Source organism: Heloderma suspectum, chromosome 2 (genome assembly GCF_057233095.1).
Source record: "Heloderma suspectum isolate Gila_16-S chromosome 2, 16-S_ref, whole genome shotgun sequence".
Lineage (NCBI taxonomy): Eukaryota > Metazoa > Chordata > Lepidosauria > Squamata > Helodermatidae > Heloderma > Heloderma suspectum.
Genome location: NC_139459.1, coordinates 202,296,261 through 202,318,361, shown reverse-complemented (window position 1 = coordinate 202,318,361; position 22,101 = coordinate 202,296,261). Strand labels below are relative to the sequence as shown.

The following is a 22,101-nucleotide window of genomic DNA, read 5'->3' as shown; positions in this document are numbered from 1 at the left end:
AAGTAGTAAAATTATTTTCATCACTTGGCAAAATGATGTAAGATGACAGAGTTAATAAATGGTTATGTGACATTCCCTTGCCTGGTACAGCTGTATCAACAGCTACTGCTGGGCAGGTGTAGCAGTACACAGCGTCTATCTGTGCTGAAAATATAGCAAGTCTTTACTGCTGCCATATGGCAGATCATGGGATCAAGGTACAGATTTTTTTAGTAACAAAATTGGACAAAGCAGAGAACCAGTTCCACTAAACACTCTCTCACGTGGGTTCACCATGCTGACTATATCCTATTAATGACAGAATTCAAGGAACTGTCTCTCCTACTTAAAGCAAACAGCAAGACGTTTCTGAACTTCAGAACATACGATACCGTATTGGAGGGCAGGTGCCAAGAGAAGCTATCTTATAATTTCACCCTGCTAAAAAGGTGAAGAAATCTACACTGCTTTTTGATGGAATGCAGGCCAATACTAAAGCCTCATTCATCCTGTATGAAGAGCACACATTTCATTAGGGTAAGAATTTCTTCATGATAGCTTCTCATCCTTAAGAGCATATTAAGGGACTCACTAGCCAAAAAAACAGCACTCCTGGAGACTTTTAGCTACTTCTGGATATCCAGAACTGGTAAGAATCCAGTAGTTAGGAAGTCAGAGTATTCAAACTTTTATAAAAAAAAATTCCTCATTCAACATTACTATTAAATGCATAAAAATCTGTTTTCTCATTCATACAAAGATTCAAGATTTCAGATCCATCCACCCCTTCAACATAGCAGACCCATTCATCTATCCATAGGTGTCACTAATCAATTTTATTTGGAAAAAAAATCAAGTTACAGAACAGTTTGTGGGAATTTTCTTCCAAAATTTCCAACTGCATTTTTTAAATCAAGAGATACAATTGCTTTAAAGTTTCAAAATAAAGATAGAAAATTAAATAAACCGCCAGCAATTCTTAGTGGTTTATAAACTGGTAATGTGGCTGAACTTAGCCTTTCCTTTTTGGAAGGGCAGTAAGAAAACGTATTACTTATAAATGCTAAAATGTTCCTTGTTAGGAACAAGTTGTGTTTTCCCCACTTTCCCTTAAGTTCATGGTTAACAATTGGGAGCAGTTTAAAACTAAACTGGCAGTTAATTGCAAGTTTTGTGCATGATCCTCCAAGCTCATTACTTCCATACGATTCAGCCTCCACTCAACATGTTCCCCATTTTACTTCCCAAACTCAGCGCTAAAAGCGAGTTTTACAAAACAGCAAGAGAACAGACTAGAAATTAAAGTAGAAAGTTTACAAAGAGTGATGGAAAATATTTTTCAGAAAAATGACACTTGTTTATTTCCTTTTACAGACTCACACTTTGGTAATAACTGTAAGGTTTTTTAAATATTAAACTCCAGATATATTGGTCAGAAAGACTTTGCCTACCAGAGAGCAGAAGTGCTCTCCCTCCTTACAAAGTTTTACAGGCATCAGTTCAGCTACAGTAAGTGCCTGGACACGGCCTGGTTTAGAATACAATAGAAAAAAAAATCCCACACAATCATATACAATTCAATTGGACAATTTAAAAAGACGTACTATAGAAAAGAGATTCCCACAAATGGCGTTTATTCCAGGTCCAACCACTTTTGTAGCATTTCATTCATCCATGTAAAAAAGATGCATGGAGGGGATTCTTCTGAAAAATCCTGCTTTACACAGAGTATCAACTAGGGCAGTGGCAAGTTTTAGTCCATGGAAAGCAAGTGCATGCGGGATAGGTAAATGCAAATGAATAAAATGTTATAAAGCCTCCACTGAGAGCTGGTGGACTCCTGTAGATCAGTTTTATTGCCTCTGGGTCTTGGGAAGAGTTTTACAAGATGATTAACATTTTTGCACTGGGGTGATTTTTTAAAAAGTATCATATAAATGGATTAAAAGAAATGAAAAGTCTGTAGACATAAAATGACACTGTCTACACAAAGAATGATCTTTAAACCAGCTTCCCGCCACTTTAAAAACACAATGTTGAGGGTTAAAAAGACAAACACAAAAAAAGAAACCTAAAAAATGTCCTAGGGGAATAATAGACCAAAGATCAAAACGGCAAGGGGTCATGCAAGTGATACTAATTGCATGTAATGCAATTCTAAACCCAAGATGGAATCTTTGCATGTTCAAACAGTTAGTTGGGGAAATATGCCAAAGGATTTTTCAGAGAAATCAGAGTACCTGTAAAAGGGAACGAAAGTGTGTGGGGTGTGGGAGCTAGAGGAAAGCTCCCTCTCTTGCTCAGAACTGTATTTGCTCACCTCTAATGAGCACAAGTAGTATCAAAGGCTAGAAAGATTGGCTTTAGACTAGTTTTTACTCCTGATTTTATTATTTCACACTTTTAAGAGTATTCTGAAGTGGCCAAGAGACTCCTCCCTCAGTGGCAAAGTCAGTCACGGCTGGTTGCACTCTGTGGGAAGTCCAGGCTATTTGTCATTTGGTCCTATGAGACAAACAGCCATTAAGGGGTATTTGTTTCTCTTGTTTTGAGTGGGGGCATGTGAGAGAAAGAATCAGGTGCTATGCAGAGGAAGTCAGAGCCATTCAGTCACCAGTCTCATTCTCTTCTGCTGTTTCCCCTGTTGTGGCGTTCTCAGCATTCTTAGAGGCCTAGAGGAACAAAGAGAGTCAGTGACATTGGCCAGGTGTTTGAAACTGTAGTTAAATACTTTAGCACATAGGAAAATAAGTTTGCAGAAATCCTGTCTGCTTTTAGATCCTGCACTAAGTTTTCTGGGTTAAGTTTAAAAAGGCAATTTTATCCTTCACGGCGATCCTGAACCTAAATAAAGTTGGGTTTTTTCCTTGTATGGCTGGCATTAAAATTCTGCAGATCAAAGTCTCTTAAAACTTCTCCTGTATAGAACTCTACCTAAGATCACGAGGTAGATTTTTTTTGGAGTGAACCCTCCAGAACCCCAGTGTATTGTAGATTCACTATTTAGCTCAATATAAAGTAACAGCACCCATTTCTCCTGCAGTTATCACACTCCTGACGTCCTCCAGGTCATTTTGATAAATTAAGTACAACGGGATTATACTATATTATATACTGCAATTACAATGAATTTAGGCCCAGGTCAAAGAATCACATCCTATTTAGGAAGATCCAAGACATAAACATAATGATTTGGGGTCTCATTGGCAACACACGAAATGGCCAACACACATGAGATGGCCACACCCACAAACAAGTCACCTTCTTTTTCTTCTTTTTCTGGGCCTTACGACTTGCTGAGCTCTGTAGAAGTGCCTGAAAGAGAAGGGAAAAAAATACCTAGAATGCGATTCTCTCTGCTCCAAGACCAAAAAAAGAGAAAATCGTTGTCAGCCCTAGAATTCTTGGCACTTATTGGGATTGACAAAGCCTCTCATGGAGCCGAGCTGTGCATCCTTTGGAGCCAACTACTTCAATTTTCACCTGTTTGCAATAATTACTCAACAGTAGCCAAGACCAGGCAAGTCTGGGAGACTCAGTGTCTCTAGATAAAACACAGTCTGTTATTACTTATAGAACTGCCCAGCTTAAACTAGAAACAAAAGAGATGCTTAGACAGACAAATACTAATAACACTTAAGTAAAGGCCTTCAAAATCCTGGTTTTAATTCAAAACTGTTTTCTAGGAATTTACTCACCTTGTTCTTATACCTGATTACAATTCACAGCCAAAGAAAACCTTTACTAGCTCTACAGGAGAGGCCAACACTACAGGAAGAAGGCACAAACAGCTTGAACATGTCTCACCTGACCACATGCCTCAAGCATTTACATACACAAATACATAGACAAGAATTTGCCCTGTGAGGCAAGGCTTTTGCCCATCATCTCTCTTGACTGGGTTAAGGAAAAGTATTACAGTTATACTAATTCCAGTGCAATACAGATATGATTGCTGCACTTTGTTTATATTCCTAGAAATACTATTTTAATAAGTTGTTCTGCTTCCTTCCAAGCCATCCTCAAGACACCTTAAAATGCAGTTCAAGCCCAAAACTTTGGCCCTGCTCCCTTAGATCTGCTTCTTTAGTTCACTCAAAGGGTGAACTTGTGGCCCTCCAGATATCGTTGGACTGCAACTCCCATCATCCCTCACCACTGGCTATGCGGGCTAGGTTTGATGGGAGTTGCAGTCCAACAACAAGTTGCCCATCCCTGATTTAGACAAACAAGTACTGGGAGTAACTATTAATTTTTATTGCATTCTGTTTAAACTGGGAACAGGAAGCTCAAACAATTCTCTCAACTAAAATTGTTCCTGTGATTTTGATACTTGTATGAAAAACACTGTCATAGCACTGACCTTCAGTTCTGCATCTTGCACTTCAAATTCTGATTTGTAGAGTTCAGGCTCAAAGGGCCCACTGGTTATCCTCATGGGACCATTGGGCATTAAAAGCACCGTGAACTTAAACTGGGCAACAAACTCTCCTGGAGGGGAAAAGGAAAGATCAGTAATAGATCAAAACATTAGGCAACTGCCATTATAAAGTCTGTGACAAACACACATGAAAAAAGAATGTACATCAAGAAGCAAGAGTTGGGGGTTCGACTCGAAGGTCTTATAGGCCCCTCCCAGCCCTACTGAAAGACGGGATAATGGGGAGAAGAGAAATGCAATGGTGGAGAGAAAGGGGAGAGAAATCCCTTTTCTTAAGCAAAACAAAACACACACACACACACACACCGTTTTTAAAAACGTTGCTATTCAACTGGACTAAGCGAGGCATCTCGTTGACTGCTCCTTTCATCTTTCATCATTGTAACATCTGTTACAAGAATGGGAATGAGGTACTAATTTAATGAGAGCGAGAGTTCCTTCTCTCTTCAGCTTATGTCAAACTGTATCTGAGCATTTTCAGGCAGCATTACCATGCAGGTTCTCATCAAGGAGCAGCAAGCCTCTTGTTGTACTGAGATATCACTGAAAGTGACCAGGAGTCCGAAGAGTCCTGTGGTCACCATCAATTTTGCCTCTTCCCTTGACACAGCCTCACACTCCTCCAAGGCTGTAGTGAGCTTCAGAATTGTTCAGGAGCAGCAAGAAGTCTTGCTGCTTGAAACTCCTCCAAAATCCAGCACAGCTGCAGAAACAAGCCCCTCGCCCTTCTCCCTGGCTTGGGAGATACACATCTGCAGTTTCACTGGATTTCAGAAGGACTGTAAAGCACAAAGAAGTCTCACTGCAGTCTCTGCCTCCAAAGCCTAGCATGAGGCCAGAGATGGACCCCTGCCCAACTTTCAGGTTGCCCTCATCACAAAAACATTTGTCACAGTAAGAGCTATGCTTGCCACCAGCAAGCACATTTTTGGACCTGTGCAAGTGACCCCAAATGCTAATCCAAGTCTCCAACCACAAGCCCACAAATTTCTCAGAAATATAGTCCAACCAGTAGGCACAGGTGCTGCAGTTACTGCTATCATGCACGTCTGCTGAATTTGAAATAATAATTCCCTTCTAAAATGAAATCCAGCAGCTAAGATGAATTCTCTCAACAAAGAATATATTGAGGCAATAGAAAATTGTATCAATGCAGCTTTCTAAAGTGTGGTGGTGAACCTGTGGTCCTCCAGATTTTGTTACGACTCCAACTCCCATCAGCCCACTCAGCATGGCCAATAGTCAGGGATGATAAGAGTTGCAATTCAACATCTGGAGGGCCACAGGTTTCCCACCTCTGCTCTAAAAGCAAAATAGTGCACAGCAACTAGTCTTAGAAGCCAATTGTATAGTCCCAAAGCAAGACAAAAAATGCTCTGATATTCAGCCACAAGTGCTCACCTTCCTTCTCATAAAGGACATTAAAAGGCTGGAGCAGCTCATGTTTGGCACATTCTACTACGCCCATCCTGGCCTTCTTTTCATCCTCAAATGCCCTGTATGGAACAGAAAAATGGATTAAGAACCCAAGAACAAGCCTTTCAGCATTCTTTTAGTTACTAAATAGCGTATTACCATTTTCATAAGAGCAGCAGAATCAAAATATAAACAAAGTACAGAACATAGTACTGGGTACAGAATTCAGCTTCCTAGGAATCTCTTCTCTAACCCTTGCGGCAGCAAAGTTTAGTTGGAAGAGTGTATGAACAATGCTTGATGAATCTCACGAGCCAAATGGGGAACTAAATATGACTTCCAGTGTCCTGCATAGCTCCCTATACTCTCCACAGTTAGCAAAACTAGGATTATACAAAATAAGTCAAACACATGTCAGTGTGCTTAACTTGCATCATTTATTTAGGTTTCAGAATTCAGATTCTGTTTGCATAAGATTCAGACTTCTTTGGCACAGAGTATACACTGTCTTGCTTATTAGCTACAGTGCAGGGCCAGCAATCTGCAAAGTAGAACTAGAAAGGGTAAGGTAACCCAGAACATTCCCTTTCCAATACATGCAGCAGACACTCATCGCATTAGTAAGAATCATTCAACAGCTGAGGAGCCAAGTGGAATCCCTGATGCCAAATGCCTGTGCAAATGCATCAGAAAACATGGAGTACCTGAGAGTGAATGGCATAGCATCAAAGCGTCTCTCCACCTCGCTGAAAAAGGCACGGGAAGTTTTCATTTTCAAGCCATACTGCTTGGAAGGGTCCCTTTTGTAAATTGTAGTTCTCTGCCCAGCATCCTTAGCCTAAAGACATGAAAGTGATTTAAGACAATTTTAGCAGCATAATATCAAGTTTTACTCACATGTCAAAAAGTCATGAGACAAGGAAGTTTACAAATAAGAAAGACGGGGTAGAGAAGTTTTTGGAATACAGTTGTGATTATACAGAGACTTCCCCAATCTAAGTCTCTTTTTTGAGACATCACACTGTGTGATCGAGCCTGGAAGAGAATATCCCTGCCATTGATTTAGATCAAGTTGCCAATCTTGTAGGGCACCCACTTACAGAACAGGTATGAAGCAAGCACACTTACTTTTCCTTCTCCAGTGCTGATGAGAACATCAATGGCGTAAACTTCATGGACCTCAAACTCTGCTTTTTCATGGTCCTTTCTAGATTGACACAAGTACAGAGACATGAAACAGAAGAGCACCTCCATCCGGACACTGTTTGGGAGTCTATATGAAAAAAGCTAATAATTCAAAGTCTTGGGTTCCATTTCATCTTACAATAGACCTGTACTCCCAGTACACAATGCCAAGAACACAAATCTGCATTTCATCTTCTCTTACTGAGCTCAGCTTGGCATCAATTCCAGACACACAGACATACCTTTGCTGGTCTGTCGGGTTCTGGATGATGGTCTTCTCTCCATCTATCACATGCTGCTTTAGCTGGTGTGATAGCATCCCTGTCAAGATAAGGGTATCTATTAGCACTGGTGCGGCAGAGTAGCCAGTGTGACTTGCTGCTGACCTTCCATAGCACTGCATTTTTTAAAATCAAAAACTAAGATCAAAGACACTGCTTATCCTTTGCCCAAAGGTCAGAGTCTGTTCATTAAGAAACCAAAGCTTCAAGTTTACAGTTGATGTAGAAAAATGTGATACTCTGACTGCTTACAACCAGCCATATAAGTCCTTGTAATCTTTCAAGGGTCATCTTGAGACTCGACTGCTCTATACTGTTATTAATAAAATAGCCACGTCACCACATCTACTGCAGAAAAGCCCCTAAGTAGCTTTTTTAATGCTGTTTCTGTGCCCCTTCCATCTTCTTGCATATATTGCTCCCTGCTACACCTAAAAGCATGTAAGGCATTCACTCCTCCAGCAGTTCTCATGCTAAGAGCCTTCCTACACATTAAATGGCAATACCGTTTTGCAACTGAGTGTACACTTGGCAGGCAGCTGCAGCCAGCCCTTGCACTCTGATTATATTCACCGTTATGATGGGCTTGTTTCTAAACACATCTGTCTCATTCATATCATACATTTTTCTTAATCTAAAATGGGGGTGGGCAACTTGTGGCCCTTCAGACATTTTGGCTTACAACTCCCATCATCCTTCACCACTGGCTATGCTGGCTAGGGCTGATGAGAGTTGTAGGCCAAAACATCTGGAGGGCCACAAATCGCCCACTCATTTTAGATGCACACCTAAAAATGCAGTATGCAAATCTGCCAGAGGGTCTCATTCACAGGCAGGCTGTGTAGCACAGCTGGGTGATTGCAAGAGGCTGGAAAAACTGGCACTAACTCCACTGTGTGCCTCTGAATCCAGTGAGAGAAGCAACATGAACATAATGCAGGCATTCTCCCATCCCCATTCCTGCTGTTGATGGGCCTATGAAGCAGCATATATTTCTTCAGGGCCAGGACCAGACCACAAACAATAGGTGTTGGAATTTCCTTAGAGACCACAAAGAGTCCAGGGTGGGCCTACAACCAGTCCACGATTCTTGTGTTGTGCAGGTCTAGCCCAGAAGAAAGTTTAAGAAGTGCTAAATATGTCCTTAAACAAGATAACACATTTAACTTGGCTTTTTTAGAAAGGCCTTTTCATTTTATGTCTGAAACTCTGAGTCAAGTAGTTGTGCAGGGACTTCTAACATCAAGTGCCACCATACAAAGCATTCCTACCTGTCTCTCCAGAGGCACATGACTTGCCTAGAGCAATTTTTCAATTTTGATGGCTATATATTCCCCTCCCCATACCACCCTCTGCCTCAGTCTAGTTCAGTACATGGTGAAGCATCCCTTTTTGCTTTGCTGCATGACCTCAATCTTAAAGATTAATTCCAGGGAAACCCATCTCTTGTCTACCCTCCACATGGCAATCCACGAGCAAGGAAATAGCATCTTTACTTGGAGACAGCTACTGTGTGTGCGTGTGTGTGCATGAGCACGTGTCTGTCGGGGGTGGTGGAGGAATAAAGTTTGACTGCCCTAGACAGAAGAGAGCTCTGTTTAGTTTCATAAACAGAATTCTTATGCTACCACCAGTGACTGGATGATTATAGCACTTGAATATTTCCCAAAGAATGGCTGCTTAAGATTCCCTTGACAGCATGAACAGCTACTTCCTACTGTACTGCTGACATTTTTTCTACTTCGGAAGGAACACAATAAGTCTACAAGAGATCACATGGGAAGAATAGCCTAACCCTGAAAACGTAATTCTTTGCAGTAAACTGACAGATTAGCCCAATGAGATTATATCAAAAGTTTAAGTGATAAGTGGTCAAGAACACTTTTCTAACACTTGCATGACTAAAAAACTGTATTTCTCTGACATCACCATCATGGAATGTATGCCAAAATCCATTCCCATTATCCATTTTTGATACTGCCACCCCACTCCCACCATCTTGGGCTTGCTTTGCTGAATTGCTACCTAAGGTGACTTTTAGTATTCAGCTAAGGCCAGTGCCACAGAGAAAATACAGTTAGCAGCTTGAGGGGATTCGACTTGACACCATGCCTACCTATCGTGGTTTCTAAGAAACTTCCCAAAGCATTTTACAAACATCCCCAACTCTGAACTGTGATCCCCAAATTAAGCAGACAACCCTACTATCCAAAAGAACAGGATTTAAGTACAGAAGTTATTTGTTCAGTGACTGAAAAAGCATTCTAAGACCACAAAAAGGGATCAACTGGAATAATTCTTTGAAAGTGTGTTGCACCAATGCAATTAAGGCATCTAAAGCTGACATGCTGTCACTCACAATAACTATTAACTCCCAAAAATTCAAGCTGTACAGGTCAAGGATCATTACTTATGACAAATCTTATTCTATTCCTGTTCTGGATTAGTTCATTCTTCAATCAGCTACTGCTTACCTTCAATTGGTGTGCAGTTAAATGAGTGAGCGATCTTGTTCCAGGCGTCTGTTACTTGTGAATTCTGTTGGAATGGAGTAAATATGGGCATTTAATTGCCATTTGGTCTTCCACAACACAGACCTGTGTAACCACTAAGATAATCAGAGGAGGCCTTGGTGGCGGTATTGCAACCTGCAGATTGCCATCTGGTGGCAATCTGAAAGAAGGCCTTCTCTGTGGTGCCACCCACTTTATGGAATTGCCCCTCACCCCACCCCCCCGCATTTGGGAGGCATCAACTATGGCCTTTAAAGACCCATCTCTTCCTCTAAGCCTTCCCTGAATGATTGTATTGCCCAATCAATCTGCTTAGTATTGAGCTTTTAGCTTTGATTTTAAACATTTTAACTTATGAGTCTTCGTATTTATTATGATGTATTTTAATCTGTTTCTTTAAAAAGCTCAGAGATATATTTTGATATGGTAAGCAGTATATAAATTGATAAAATAGAATAAAATAATATTCTGCAGTGAATTTTCTGTAAGCAAGTCCATTTCCAGTTCAATGGCTCCTACACTGGCTATTATTGTGGAGAACTAGAACATTGTACATGAATTTCCTCCCTACCCTGCATGCACACACACACACACAAAACTATAAATGCCAAGGCTATAATACAATTATCCGGCATTACGAACAGTCCAAATAATCCAGTATGAAAGGCATCATAGCACATGTATATTTTCATACACAATTTACAATGCAATAGAGAGAAGCTCGAAAAAAATGGACTGTCATTAAAATGATTATATGAGTTATATAAGCGAGATAAGAGATGAATGAAATCAATGACAGAAAAAGAAAATAAACCTTAGAATTTCCCATTTCCAGAAGCTAACCACAGAAACACTGGCCTGGTTCGCACAATTGCCGCAGTCCATCCTGGCTTATTTAAGCCATGGTGGGTTGCGGCATGTGCCAGCAGCCATTGTAAATATTCAAGCTGCAGCAGGCAGTGGGGCTTATCGTAACCACAGCAACAATCCAGCCTCGCTGGGTTCGGGCGTCATAAGCTGCAGCAACCACTCACCACTGCTTGAATATTCACAATGGCTGCCAGCACGCACCGCAACCCACCGTGGCTTAAATAAGCCACAGTGGGCTGCGGTGATCGTGTGAACTGGCCCACTGCCTGAGATCAGCATAAATTAGGGGACAGGGATGGATTTATTAAATGGGAGAAGCAAAGCTTCAGTCCAACAACAATTTCAAGGGAGAGTGTATAAACATTTGCTTGGGTGCCAAATATTTGTACCATGTTTTGAAGAACTCAAGAACTTTCAGCCATCTACAGAAAGACTAATGAAAACACAGTAGCTACTATATTTTCACAAGCATAGGCTCAAATGTTGCCTGGGCTCCTAAAAGCCTTTACAGCCTGAAAGCCACAGTAATATACTCCAGAAGGCCTCACCACTGATTTGAGAGAGAAGCTCTCATTTCTAGGGTCAGCTGCCTGCAGATTGCCCACGCAGCTAACAGCTCCTCCTAGAGTAAGCTAAGAATTGTTCAAGTATACATTCAAAGTAAGTTCAGGCTCAGATTTGTGCGCATGATCCTTGGTCACCTCCTGCAATTTGATGCAACAAACCCATATGAAAAGTAAGCCTCTATTATTACCTGGTTTCCAGGCTTGACCAAGCGCAGGGCAGCTTCAGCACAGAGGTGAGCAGCTTTGATGACATCAGCTTTGCGACCTGTCACTGGAGTTTCCTAGAAGGGTAGGAGAAAAATTAACCATTTATACACATACACGCACGCACGCGCGCGCGCACACACACACACACACACACTCACACTCACACTACCAAAGGGGAAAAAAGTTACGCCAGAACTTTCTCACTGACAAATACTGAAGACAAAGTACAACTGCACAGAACGTTGAGGACATAATATGGCTGATATTAAGCACTTTTGTCCCACTGATTTGTGGGAATGTTTAGGCCATGCCTACATCTTTCCCACTGGAATCAATAGAACTTTAATGTGCATTATGTTCTACTGGATTATGCTCCAAGTATTTTGCCACATGGGATTTGCACAACATTTTAACATCCGCAAGTTATTTTTTCTCTGTTCTGCCTTAGGTGCTAAATTAGTACTAGCAATGCTTAAAGAAATCCAACTGACAAGCAGCTGAGACAGTAATCCACATTGCAGATGTCCGCATCAGATTGTTTGGAGAGGTATCAGAACATAAGCATGTAGTTGTATTGAGTGGAGACTCAAAAGATATGTTTTAAAAACACAACATTACCTAGAATTTAGTCTTCTATTATTCACTAACATCTTTTGCCTTGCTCATTTTGAAAAGCCATGGTTTTAATGACTTAGAATTTTGCTTAGCTGACAATCTTGGCCAAACTGAATAGGATATGCTTCTTAAAAGCTATACATTAAAGTACAGCACCCAATGTAACTAATCAATAGGGCTGATACCTTTCTTGGCAATGACACAGATCACCATCCCCAGCATTAAGCATCACACAAGAATACTGCTGGGAAAAACAGTCCTTAAAGCAATATGAAATTCTAGCAAATCCACATTTGAAAGCCATTATTTTACGTACCCAGAACAGTGTTAATTCAGGCATAGCAGCTGGACTGGTTTGAGATGTCATTTGCTCAGACTTGCCATTACTGCATTGTATTTCCAAAGCACCTAAGAAATTCAGGTGCAAAGACCCACTACCTCAAGCAACTAACTTCCAGTGAATATTCATAAGAAATAAGACATCCAAGTAATATTTTTGCATTACGTTGTTTTAGAAACGTTGTCCAAATTTTTAAAAGTTCCTTCTTAGTACCTGCTGCTGCAAAGAGTTATTTGCAAGCTGGTTCTACTTAAGGATGATGCTTACTCCCTCTCCTGGACCTGTTCTGCCTTGAAAGAAGCATGTGGACATGATTTCTCAAAGCTACATGCAAGAGATTTACCTTCAATGCATCAGTGACAAAACTGTGTGCTACATTTGCTATGAAGCCATCAACATGGACACCCAGGTCACTGCAACACAAAGAGGGGTAACAGGTTTAATCCACAGATAGCAACAAGAAAACCTTTGTAACTTCCGAGGCTTTAAATACTCTGCTTACAAGACCCTTGTCTCCAACATCTCAACCCTATAAAACCACTACAATAAAAGCAACAGTTTGCAACACAGCACTAGAGATCTGAAGGCCTGGAAAAAAATGGGAACATTAGGAAAAAAATTATTTTTTCCCCTGAGGACTGTTTTTGCTTCCCTCCTTCCCAATTGGAAAAACTGAACAGCTCTGGATTATGAAATATTTTATTTTAGAATTTAAGAGAAAGTATTTATATACTGTTACCCAGCTTTTACTCCCTGCCCCCCCTGAAAATGATTTCTGAAAACCATGTAATAAGAACACTTTTATAGAATCATAGAATAGTAGGGTTCGAAGGGTCCTACAAGACCATCGAGTCCAAACTCCTGCTCAATGCAGGAAGCCTGATTCCCAGGCGGTCACCCATCCAAGTACTAACCAATAGAAAGACTAGATATGTAAAATATCTGGAAATAATGAAGCCATGGGGAAAAATATTTAATCTTCTCTGTAAGATTCCCAGCATAGTTAGTTCCTTCATTCCTTATTAAAATTATTGATCTAAAGTATATTTTACTGACAGACATTTATGCTCAGTTTCCCAACATGTGAGCAGAGTCACCATTGTGCATTGACAGTAAATGTGCATTCTTGACAGCTTGGGTTTTGTTCTATAGAGTCCTGTGTTTCTGATGCTGTAGCAGTCATTTAATGTAGTTCTAATTTATTCAGACAACTAAAAATTTACTGAGTTTCTTCCATGGCCCCAAATTTCCAGAAATTTTTACATCTCTGCACAGCACCTAAAGCAACAATCTCTACCTGACAAGCAGGACAGAACCATCTAATGTTGTCTTGTCTCCCAACTGCACCAAAAAAGAGACACCCAACTGCACCAAAAAACCAGATACATACCCTGTACCAACAATGTAATTCTGGACCCACAGAAGTATCTCAGAGGTTGCACCACATACAGCCTGCTCAGTAGTTTAACGTATGCAGCTGAGAGTGGAAGTTAGCAAGCCAATAGACAACCCAAGAAAATTAACTCAGATGCTTACATTTTGACCAAATCACCATCTTTGAGGATGTAATCCTGGTCACTCTTCAAGGGGGAGAAGTGACAGACACAGTTATTTACCGATATACTTGTGGGGAAGGCAATACCTACACAAAAAAGGGAGCAGTGGTGAGATCATATATACAAGCCCTGTAACAGTTATCCACTCCACTTCAAATTTTACTGTGTGCAGTTTTAATGTGACTAGATTTCATATTATATAGTGCTTTTATATATACAAAAATAAAACAAAAGCAGGACAGAAATACATGAATAATATGGGTCTCTAGGCAGGAAGGCCATTATCCCAGGTCACAAAATCAGCACTTTGGATTTAGAATACAAGTCACCCTATATAATTCCAAGACTACATCAGTCCCAAAACTGCCAGTTTGGCTTGCTGCGCTTTTTCTGCCCACACTGTGACCTGGTTTGCACCATCACCGTGGGTCGAACAAGCCATGGTGGTTTGTTTAAACCACGCCGCACACTGGACACCATTTGCCCAATCACCCATCTGGGTGTGGCTTAAGTGTTTGAACCTGGATGGCATGGCTTGTTGGAGGGGGAAACAACCCTCAAATTACTCATGGGCTGTCAGTGTAAAATGACTGCTACAGCTGCACCAACCTGTCTTGCAACTTTAGCAGCTTCTTCAATTTAAAATGAGTTGGGCTTGTCTAGTTGGTTAATGTCTAGAGGGAGACACCTAAGGTGTGACCTGAAATAGCTGATGGAACATGAACCACTCTTCCATGCAGTAACATAGCTACTTTCCATAATCATCATTTTCCAAAGATTACAATGCTGCTGATAGAACCACCCCTCAGTCAAGAGGCAAAGCAAACTCAATCACTTTGACAGTGTAATCCTATGCATGTTTACTCAGAAGGAAGTCCCTTTGTGTTCAATGGGGCTTACTCCCAAGTAACTGGGTACAGGATTGCAGCCTAAGGGCACAATCCTATGTGTATTTAGACAGAAAAAAGTCCTTCAATTCCCAGCATTCCCCAGCTAGCATGATTGGCTAGGACTTTTTTCTGTCTAAACATGCACAGGACTAAAGATTGCAATATGTCTTTAGAACTCCTCTTGCAGTGCTGAACACAAGCTTAAGTTCACCACCAATTTTTAACTATCATGCATGGCAATGGTGCACAGCAACAAAATAGGACCCCAAAAGAAATGTTTTAGAGATCTCAGTATCACTTCCATACAATCCAAAAGGACTGTGAAGAATAAAAAGTTGAGAATAGAATTACAGCTGTAAATCAGTACCTAGCTTCAGATTTTAAAAACCCTGATTGTTATTCTACTACTCTTCATAGATTCCTGCCCACTTCTCTAATCCGTGTTACTGATCATTAATTTTGTGAAATATGGAAAAAACTATAGTGCTTAACATTTAAGTTGCTATGTAAATTTAAGATGTACGCTTCTTGTGAAGATACTGATGTGGATGCTGCTGGGCCAATGATCACATAGAATCATAGAATCATAGAATAGTAGGGTTGGAAGGGGCCTACAAGGCCATCGAGTCCAACCCCCTGCTCAATGCAGGAATCCAAGTCAGAGCATCCCTGACAAATGGCTGTCCAGCCTCGTCTTGAAGGCCTCCAGTGTGGGAGAGCCCACCACCTCCCCAGGTAATTGGTTCCATTGCCGTATTGCTCTGACACTCAGGAAGTTTTTCCTGATGTTCAGTCGGAATCTGGCTTCCTGTAACTTGAGCCCATTATTCCGTGTCCTGCACTCTGGGATGATCAAGAAGAGATCCTGGCCTTCTTCTCTGTGACAACCTTTCAAGTACTTGAAGAGTGCTATCATATCTCCCCTCAGTCTTCTCTTCTCAAGGCTAAACATGCCCAGTTCTTTCAGTCTCTCTTCATAGGGCTTTGTTTCCAGTCCCCTGATCATCTTTGTTGCCCTCCTTTGAACCCTCTCCAGCTTGTCTGCATCCTTCTTAAAGTGTGGTGCCCAGAACTGGACACAGTACTCCAGATGAGGCCTAACCAGTGCTGAGTAGAGGGGAACTAGTACTTCCCGGGATTTGGAAGCGATGCTTCTATGAATGCAGCCCAAAATAGCATTTGCCTTTTTTGCACATATGACAAAGCAAACCCATCCAAGGTACTGGCTACAGTCAAGACACCATGAACCTCATTTCTGTTTACTTCTGAGTAAACATCATTCAGATAATGCTACAAACATCTAAAGAGTAATTTGATGTCTCCAAAACTGATAACAGCTATTTTATTCCACTCTGAAGTCCCAAAGCAAATCGATGCAGGTTGGTTTTTATATCAACTTTTTAAAACTCTGTAATGCTTCAAGGTACATGAGTCCCAAGAAGAAAAGAGGAAAGAAAATGCTATGTTGGGTGCCTCAGTATTAAATCAGTCCCTTTTGTACAGAACAAAAATAATTCTAATCTTCACCCTTCCAGTAAACAAGATACCATGAACTCCCAGAAATGTGAGCAGGGTTTGCGTGACACCTTCCCTTGTGTTACAGGCAAGACTTAAAAAGAAGTTCAAAGTTGGCAACAATGGAATGTCTGGTGTTCAGAAGTATAATTGATCAGTGTGAATGAGAATGGTAAATTCAACTCCAGAAAAGAAAACAACTAGTACAGGCCTGTAAGCAGCTTAAGAACCATCTGCAGCAATTCATAGCGTAAGATGTAGGTTGGGTTTGTTGGTGGCAGTAACCCCACCTCCCACTTTTTTGCTGCCTCTCTCCCATCTGTCCAACTACATCTCTGTACATTTAAGCACATTCAATAATGAATGTAATTTAAATGGTGAAGTATGACCTTGTATATTAAAAATAAAGTTGCAAAGCTGTATGATACCTTTCTTCATATCTTTCTCTTTTTTAAAGATTTTGCCGGTCTCTTCCATGATCATGAGATCCCCTTTCTCACATAAGCTGAGAACAGAAACTCCGGATTTAGCTGCCTCTACCACAGTACGCAGGACTCCTGCAGTTCAATACAAAATTTCAAACTGAATATTTTAATACACTTTATAGTTGCATGAAGCTATGTCACTCTATGTAGCACAGAATGGAAGTCATTAGAGAAACCCTTGACATCCATGGCTCATTTTCTGTCCACCTTGAAGTAAGTGTTAGAAGCACAAAATTAATTTTAAGCTTTGAGATATTTATTTTATTATGTCAGTCTTTATGACAGGCACACAGACACAAAAAGTGTTGAGCCAAAGGGGCTCTTACACTGTCAACCATCTACCTGTTTTTACATGCCCCCGTTGCAGGGGCTATTTAAAAAAAGAAGTCCAATAGAAAAGTGGACCTTCCCACCTTTCTTTCTACTCAAAAGTTTACAGATGCAGTACAGTAAGCTGCAGAATTAACAAAAGGTGCCATTTTAAGCATACATACTTGGAAGAAAGTACCACTGAAATCAGTGAGACTTGCTTGTGGTAAAACTTGGTTAGGAATGAACTGAAAAGGACAAAGGACCAATATGATGGATTTTGAAAATTCTTATGTATGTTATCTTTGAGCTAGAGTTGACATCAGTTTGACCTTCAGAACTTTTCCTCTGCTTCCTTCCACTTGAAGGAAAAGTGATTTGCTAGCTTTGAGCATCCACTTAAACTAGTAACTAGTAAACAAGTAACTTTACATATATTCTGCCATTCTAGAGTTTTTAGGGAATAATTTTCTGTATCTACAAAAACATAGTACAACTAATTTGAAGTGCATTGTAATTCTATGAGTCTTCAGGTACTGGTCCCAGGGCACATCACAAAATATATAATGCATTTGTTGTTGTATAAGCTGTTAAAAGGTTGAAATAACCTCCCAGTCTGCCTATTTGTGAGCAAGTCTTTTCTAGTGGGTAAAGTAATGAAGTCCACAAAACTACTCAAGTGAGAAAGATAAGGAGATAAGGCCACTGACCAATAGTCTGTGCTAGGGCCTTGATACTCTGGGGTTCTCTTCCCAGATTAACTGCCTACTCAATGTATATTAAATCCCATCTTTGTGCAAACTGGTGACTGCTGAATTAGAATACTCTTACCTACATCATCTAGGGACTGTGAAATCTCTAATAATATTTTTAGACCTCCAAATTAAAAGTGCATTGGGTAATGAAATCTTAACAGTCCACTCTATCCCACAGGCTCAGATTAGGTTACAGTAGTTTTCCCAACCTTACAGCCTTGAATTTAGCCTGGTAGCTTTCGGTGATCAGGAATTCCATGCAGGCGTGTGAGTAAGCCAGTGGAGGAGAGACAGAGCATTCTGTCCCTCCTCTGTCCTCAGCACAGAAACAAAGCATGATGATGGAGGAGGGAAGCCACTTCCCCCATACCCACCATAGAAATGCTGCTCTCCATCCCACCTCTGACAGGCTAGTAAATTTTTTGCAGGCTAGTAATTTTTGTGTGCTTCTTTACAACACTGTGCTAGCTGTAGCCCCATTATTAGCTATTTAATTACTCCTACAACAAAGTCACCTCATCAAAAAGCACACCTTTTATATAATTGTTTAACTTATGTAGATCATAAGAGAGCCAAACAGAAACATGGGCCGAGAAGTGTATTTCATCTAATTAAGATGCCTTCCTCACAACTATGCAATTATCTTCTCTGAAGATTCATCCAAGCCTGAAAATTTCCTGAAGTAGCACAATATATTTTTGTCTGGGATGGCTTCTGATAGACAGGTGTTAAACTGGCATAAGGTAATTTTAAATTGATATAGTCGTTTCTATTTTGTGAGTACTTAAATGCCAAATTGTAACTTTCTCCTGTTATAGGTACATCATCCAAGTTATTCTGTCTGGAACACATTTTGCATTCAACCTGCAAAATCAGTGGATTCAAGTTAACACACAACTGGTAGGCATTTGTATCTTTAGTTATATGATCCCAAATTATAAATATTTAGCCTTCATCCTTTATAGCAGTTTCATGATGAACTTCATGTTATCTTAAGAGGTCTGCTGAAGAAGAAAAGGAGTGGATAGTTAACCCCATTTACAGAGAGAGCTGAGAAGGAGCATTAAGATAGTTTTGTCCCATGTTCACTCTGCAAGCCCACATGAAGCCAGGATCTGCGGAGTTAAGTCTCCTGCCTCTTTAACCTTTGAATTTAACCAGAAAAAGAATTTGCACAAGACTGTAGGTTACTTTGGTATAAATTACCCAATATAAATCCCAAACATAGAATAGAGCACTTGGATTTCTCAATCATGAAGCCACACATTACAGCATGGACCCCTCGCCCATTAAGCAGTCAATGGGGCTAGCATATTTTTAAACAAGATGCTTTCTGGTGGTGCTACTGGCCAACATCCTCGATAGAGCAAAGGTAAATTGAAAAAATGGTAAGCTTGATGCAGCATTGTAAAATCTAATGCAGCAGGCCAAGGTATTTGAACACCCAATCTGTGTGTGTGTGCTTGCCCACACACAGGAACCACTCAGGCCTACAAGTCAACTGTGCTATATATATGGTTTGCTAAAGGGAAAGCCTCCTCCCCCACATCCTTAAACACAGGCTGCTTATGGCTGAGCTGCAAAGGAGGATTCCCTTTCCCTAGCATGCCTAATCATCAACTTCCTAGAGTACAGTGGATTTAAAGGTGATATGATCCGAAGCAGAAATTCTTCCTTAAACAAAAGGGAAAACCTGGAAGCCAGAACGTCGGAAACTAGTGAACGAGAGAGAGCGCCAGCAGCACATGGCAAGTCGCAGACCATGTGCCGTACAGTTCCTGGAGGACGGCGTCCCCATTCCCCAGGGAGGTCATGGAAAACCAACTCTTTCTCTCCCCTCCCCCAAATAATCAAAACACTTAAGAGGACAAAAATACTTTCCTTTCTTTCTTTTCTTTTCATTTTTTTTTTTTTGAAGAAAGGGAGTTGAAGAAGCGAATGAATTTCTTCCGCCCCCCCCCCCCCACCGCCAACCCCAATGTCTGGCAATGTACTTATAAGGCTCATAATAGTACTAAATTTGTCCTAAGGAGTCTTAGTTTATTGGGGCGGGTATGGAGGGGCAGCGGGGGAATAAACGACAGTGCACCATGTGCGAGGGCGACTATCCTCTCTTCCTACCAAGGACAACCCGACTCTCGGGGAAAACTCCCACGTCCCCAAGGATGGGGAGGGGAGGGAGACTCGAAACTGTGGTTCCCCCCCTCCCCCATCAACAGCTGCTCAACTTCAGCCCAAGGTAGGAACTGGAAGGTCTTGCGCCGGTTCCTCCCGCTCAGTCCTATTTCAGCCATGCCTGGACGACCGACCAGTCAACTCCCCGCCCCGCTTTTGGGAGTCAAGAGACGACACGAGCAACCCCCCCACCTCTCTCCAGCGGCCAGAGTGCACTCTCCCGCCGGCCCACCCCAGGCAACCTGCCCTCACCGGGCTCCTGCCCTGCGTGACAACACGCCTCATCGCGCCCCGGAGGCTCCGCGGACGCCCTCCGCGAACAGGCCCGGTCCCGGCTCCCGCAGCAGCGGGCCACACTCACGGTTGGCGATTTCTCCCCCCATCTTGTACTTGTTCACGACCGCGTCTTCCGCGATCGTCAGCTCGGCCGCCTCCTCCTCGCCCGACATGGCCGGACTGGGCCGCGTCTTCGCCGCTGCCTCGCCTCAAGCCCTTCGCCCACCGCGCGACCGGCTCGTGGTCGTTGTCGCTCCTGGTGCCGCCGCCGCCGCCTCGCTAAGACCGACTGCGAGACAGGCTGGAGGCGAGCGAGCGCGCGGGCTTTGCGCGCGGCACGCTGGGAAGCGAGTCCACCTCCTTCAGCCGCAGAGAACTACAACTCCCATCGGGCGCAGGGGCCGGGTCTAGTCAGAACTCGACGCGGCGTGAGGTACGATGGGAAAACCATAACGGTAAACAAAGTTCCGCGCCTTTAACTGGCGTCACCTAATGGCTGCAGATGGAATTACAGGCGCATGATCCTTCTCACAAACCCATCTCGTGGCGCTTGTTCTGGTTGTGTCTCCTGGTCTGTTCCGCGTCCGGCGCGGGCTGGAAGATATAGTTTCACGGAATACACTTCGCACTGCGAGTTAATCCAAGATAAATACTGCTTTCTGGTTCCATAGCCAGAAACACAAATGCTGCTTAAAATTCTCAGTTCACCCATCATAAGCATGCCTTGAAATGGTGCGAAACATCCACGCTCTTACTTACACTCTTCAGCTACATGGGTTGTGAGTATAGGATGGGTAATTAATGTTAAAGAGTAATTAATGTTAAAGGCAGGGACCGCGGTGGCTTAGTGGTTAAGACGCTGAACTGCAGACCGGAAGGACAGCAGTTCGAGACCCGAGTGCTGCGTGATGGAGTGAGTTCCCGTCTTCAGTCCCAGCTCCTGCCAACCTAGCAGTTCGAAAGCAAGAAATTGCAAGTAGATAAATAGGCACCGCCTCGGCGGGAAAGGTAACAGCGTTCCGTGCACCTCGGTGTTCAGTCATGCCGGCCACATGACCACGGAAGCGTCTTCGGACAGCGCTGGCTCCTCGGCTTAGAAACGGGGATGAGCACCGCACCCTAGAGTCGGACATGACTGGTTGGGGACACCTTTAACAAATCCAGGCATTGTAATGAGTCCCTTGTGCAGCAGAGAAAATGTTCAAAAGCAAAAAGCCAAATTCTGCTACCTATATAAAGTAATCCGCATATATTTCTTATTTTTCCTAATGTAGTCTGTTTTGCCTAGGCATAGATAGGAGGAGTAAAGATCTATACAGGATGCTACCAGCATAAGCCTATCCCTGGCTACTCAAAAATAAGCCCCACTGAATTCCATGGGATTTACTCCCGGCTCATGCTGTAGGATTGCTCCTCACCACAGAAAATTCTTTTAGCTTCCCTCAGGGTTCTGAGAATTCATCAGACAAGCATAAGATTGCCTACACATTTACAAGCATATTGGGCTAGAAACTTCCTTTAAAAAATGAAATATACAAGTCTCTGTATTCTGTGGCCATTAACAAATTCAGGACTTATGTAGTGTGATGCTGAAATTGTGACATGCACACATGGTGCTGGTTGGCAAAGGAGAAAATATTGCTGCTATGATGGAATGTTAACCCTGCGCATTGTATTCAGGCCCAGTGTATAACAAGCACTGTTCTTTTAAGGACCAGCCAGACTCA

At 42.0% G+C, this 22,101-nt stretch overlaps 1 protein-coding gene across 2 annotated transcripts; it reads right to left on the bottom strand.

The window, feature by feature from the left end:
- Positions 1-660: 660 nt before the first annotated feature.
- On the bottom strand, positions 661-20,706 carry PA2G4 (proliferation-associated 2G4). 2 transcript variants are annotated; one of them, XM_084837384.1, is made up of 13 exons: positions 20,460-20,706; positions 16,803-16,931; positions 13,950-14,055; positions 12,757-12,826; positions 11,440-11,532; positions 9,777-9,840; positions 7,264-7,342; positions 6,965-7,043; positions 6,541-6,674; positions 5,822-5,916; positions 4,343-4,470; positions 3,241-3,294; positions 661-2,651 (listed from the first exon to the last, which is right to left on the bottom strand). In XM_084837384.1, the coding sequence occupies exons 1-13, from the start codon at positions 20,545-20,547 to the stop codon at positions 2,586-2,588; spliced, it is 1,185 nt and encodes a 394-aa protein (XP_084693510.1). In that variant the 5' UTR covers positions 20,548-20,706; the 3' UTR covers positions 661-2,585. The 2 variants fall into 2 exon arrangements, with proteins under 2 accessions (XP_084693510.1, XP_084693511.1); XM_084837385.1 differs by having other exon boundaries at positions 20,489-20,706.
- Positions 20,707-22,101: the final 1,395 nt, after the last annotated feature.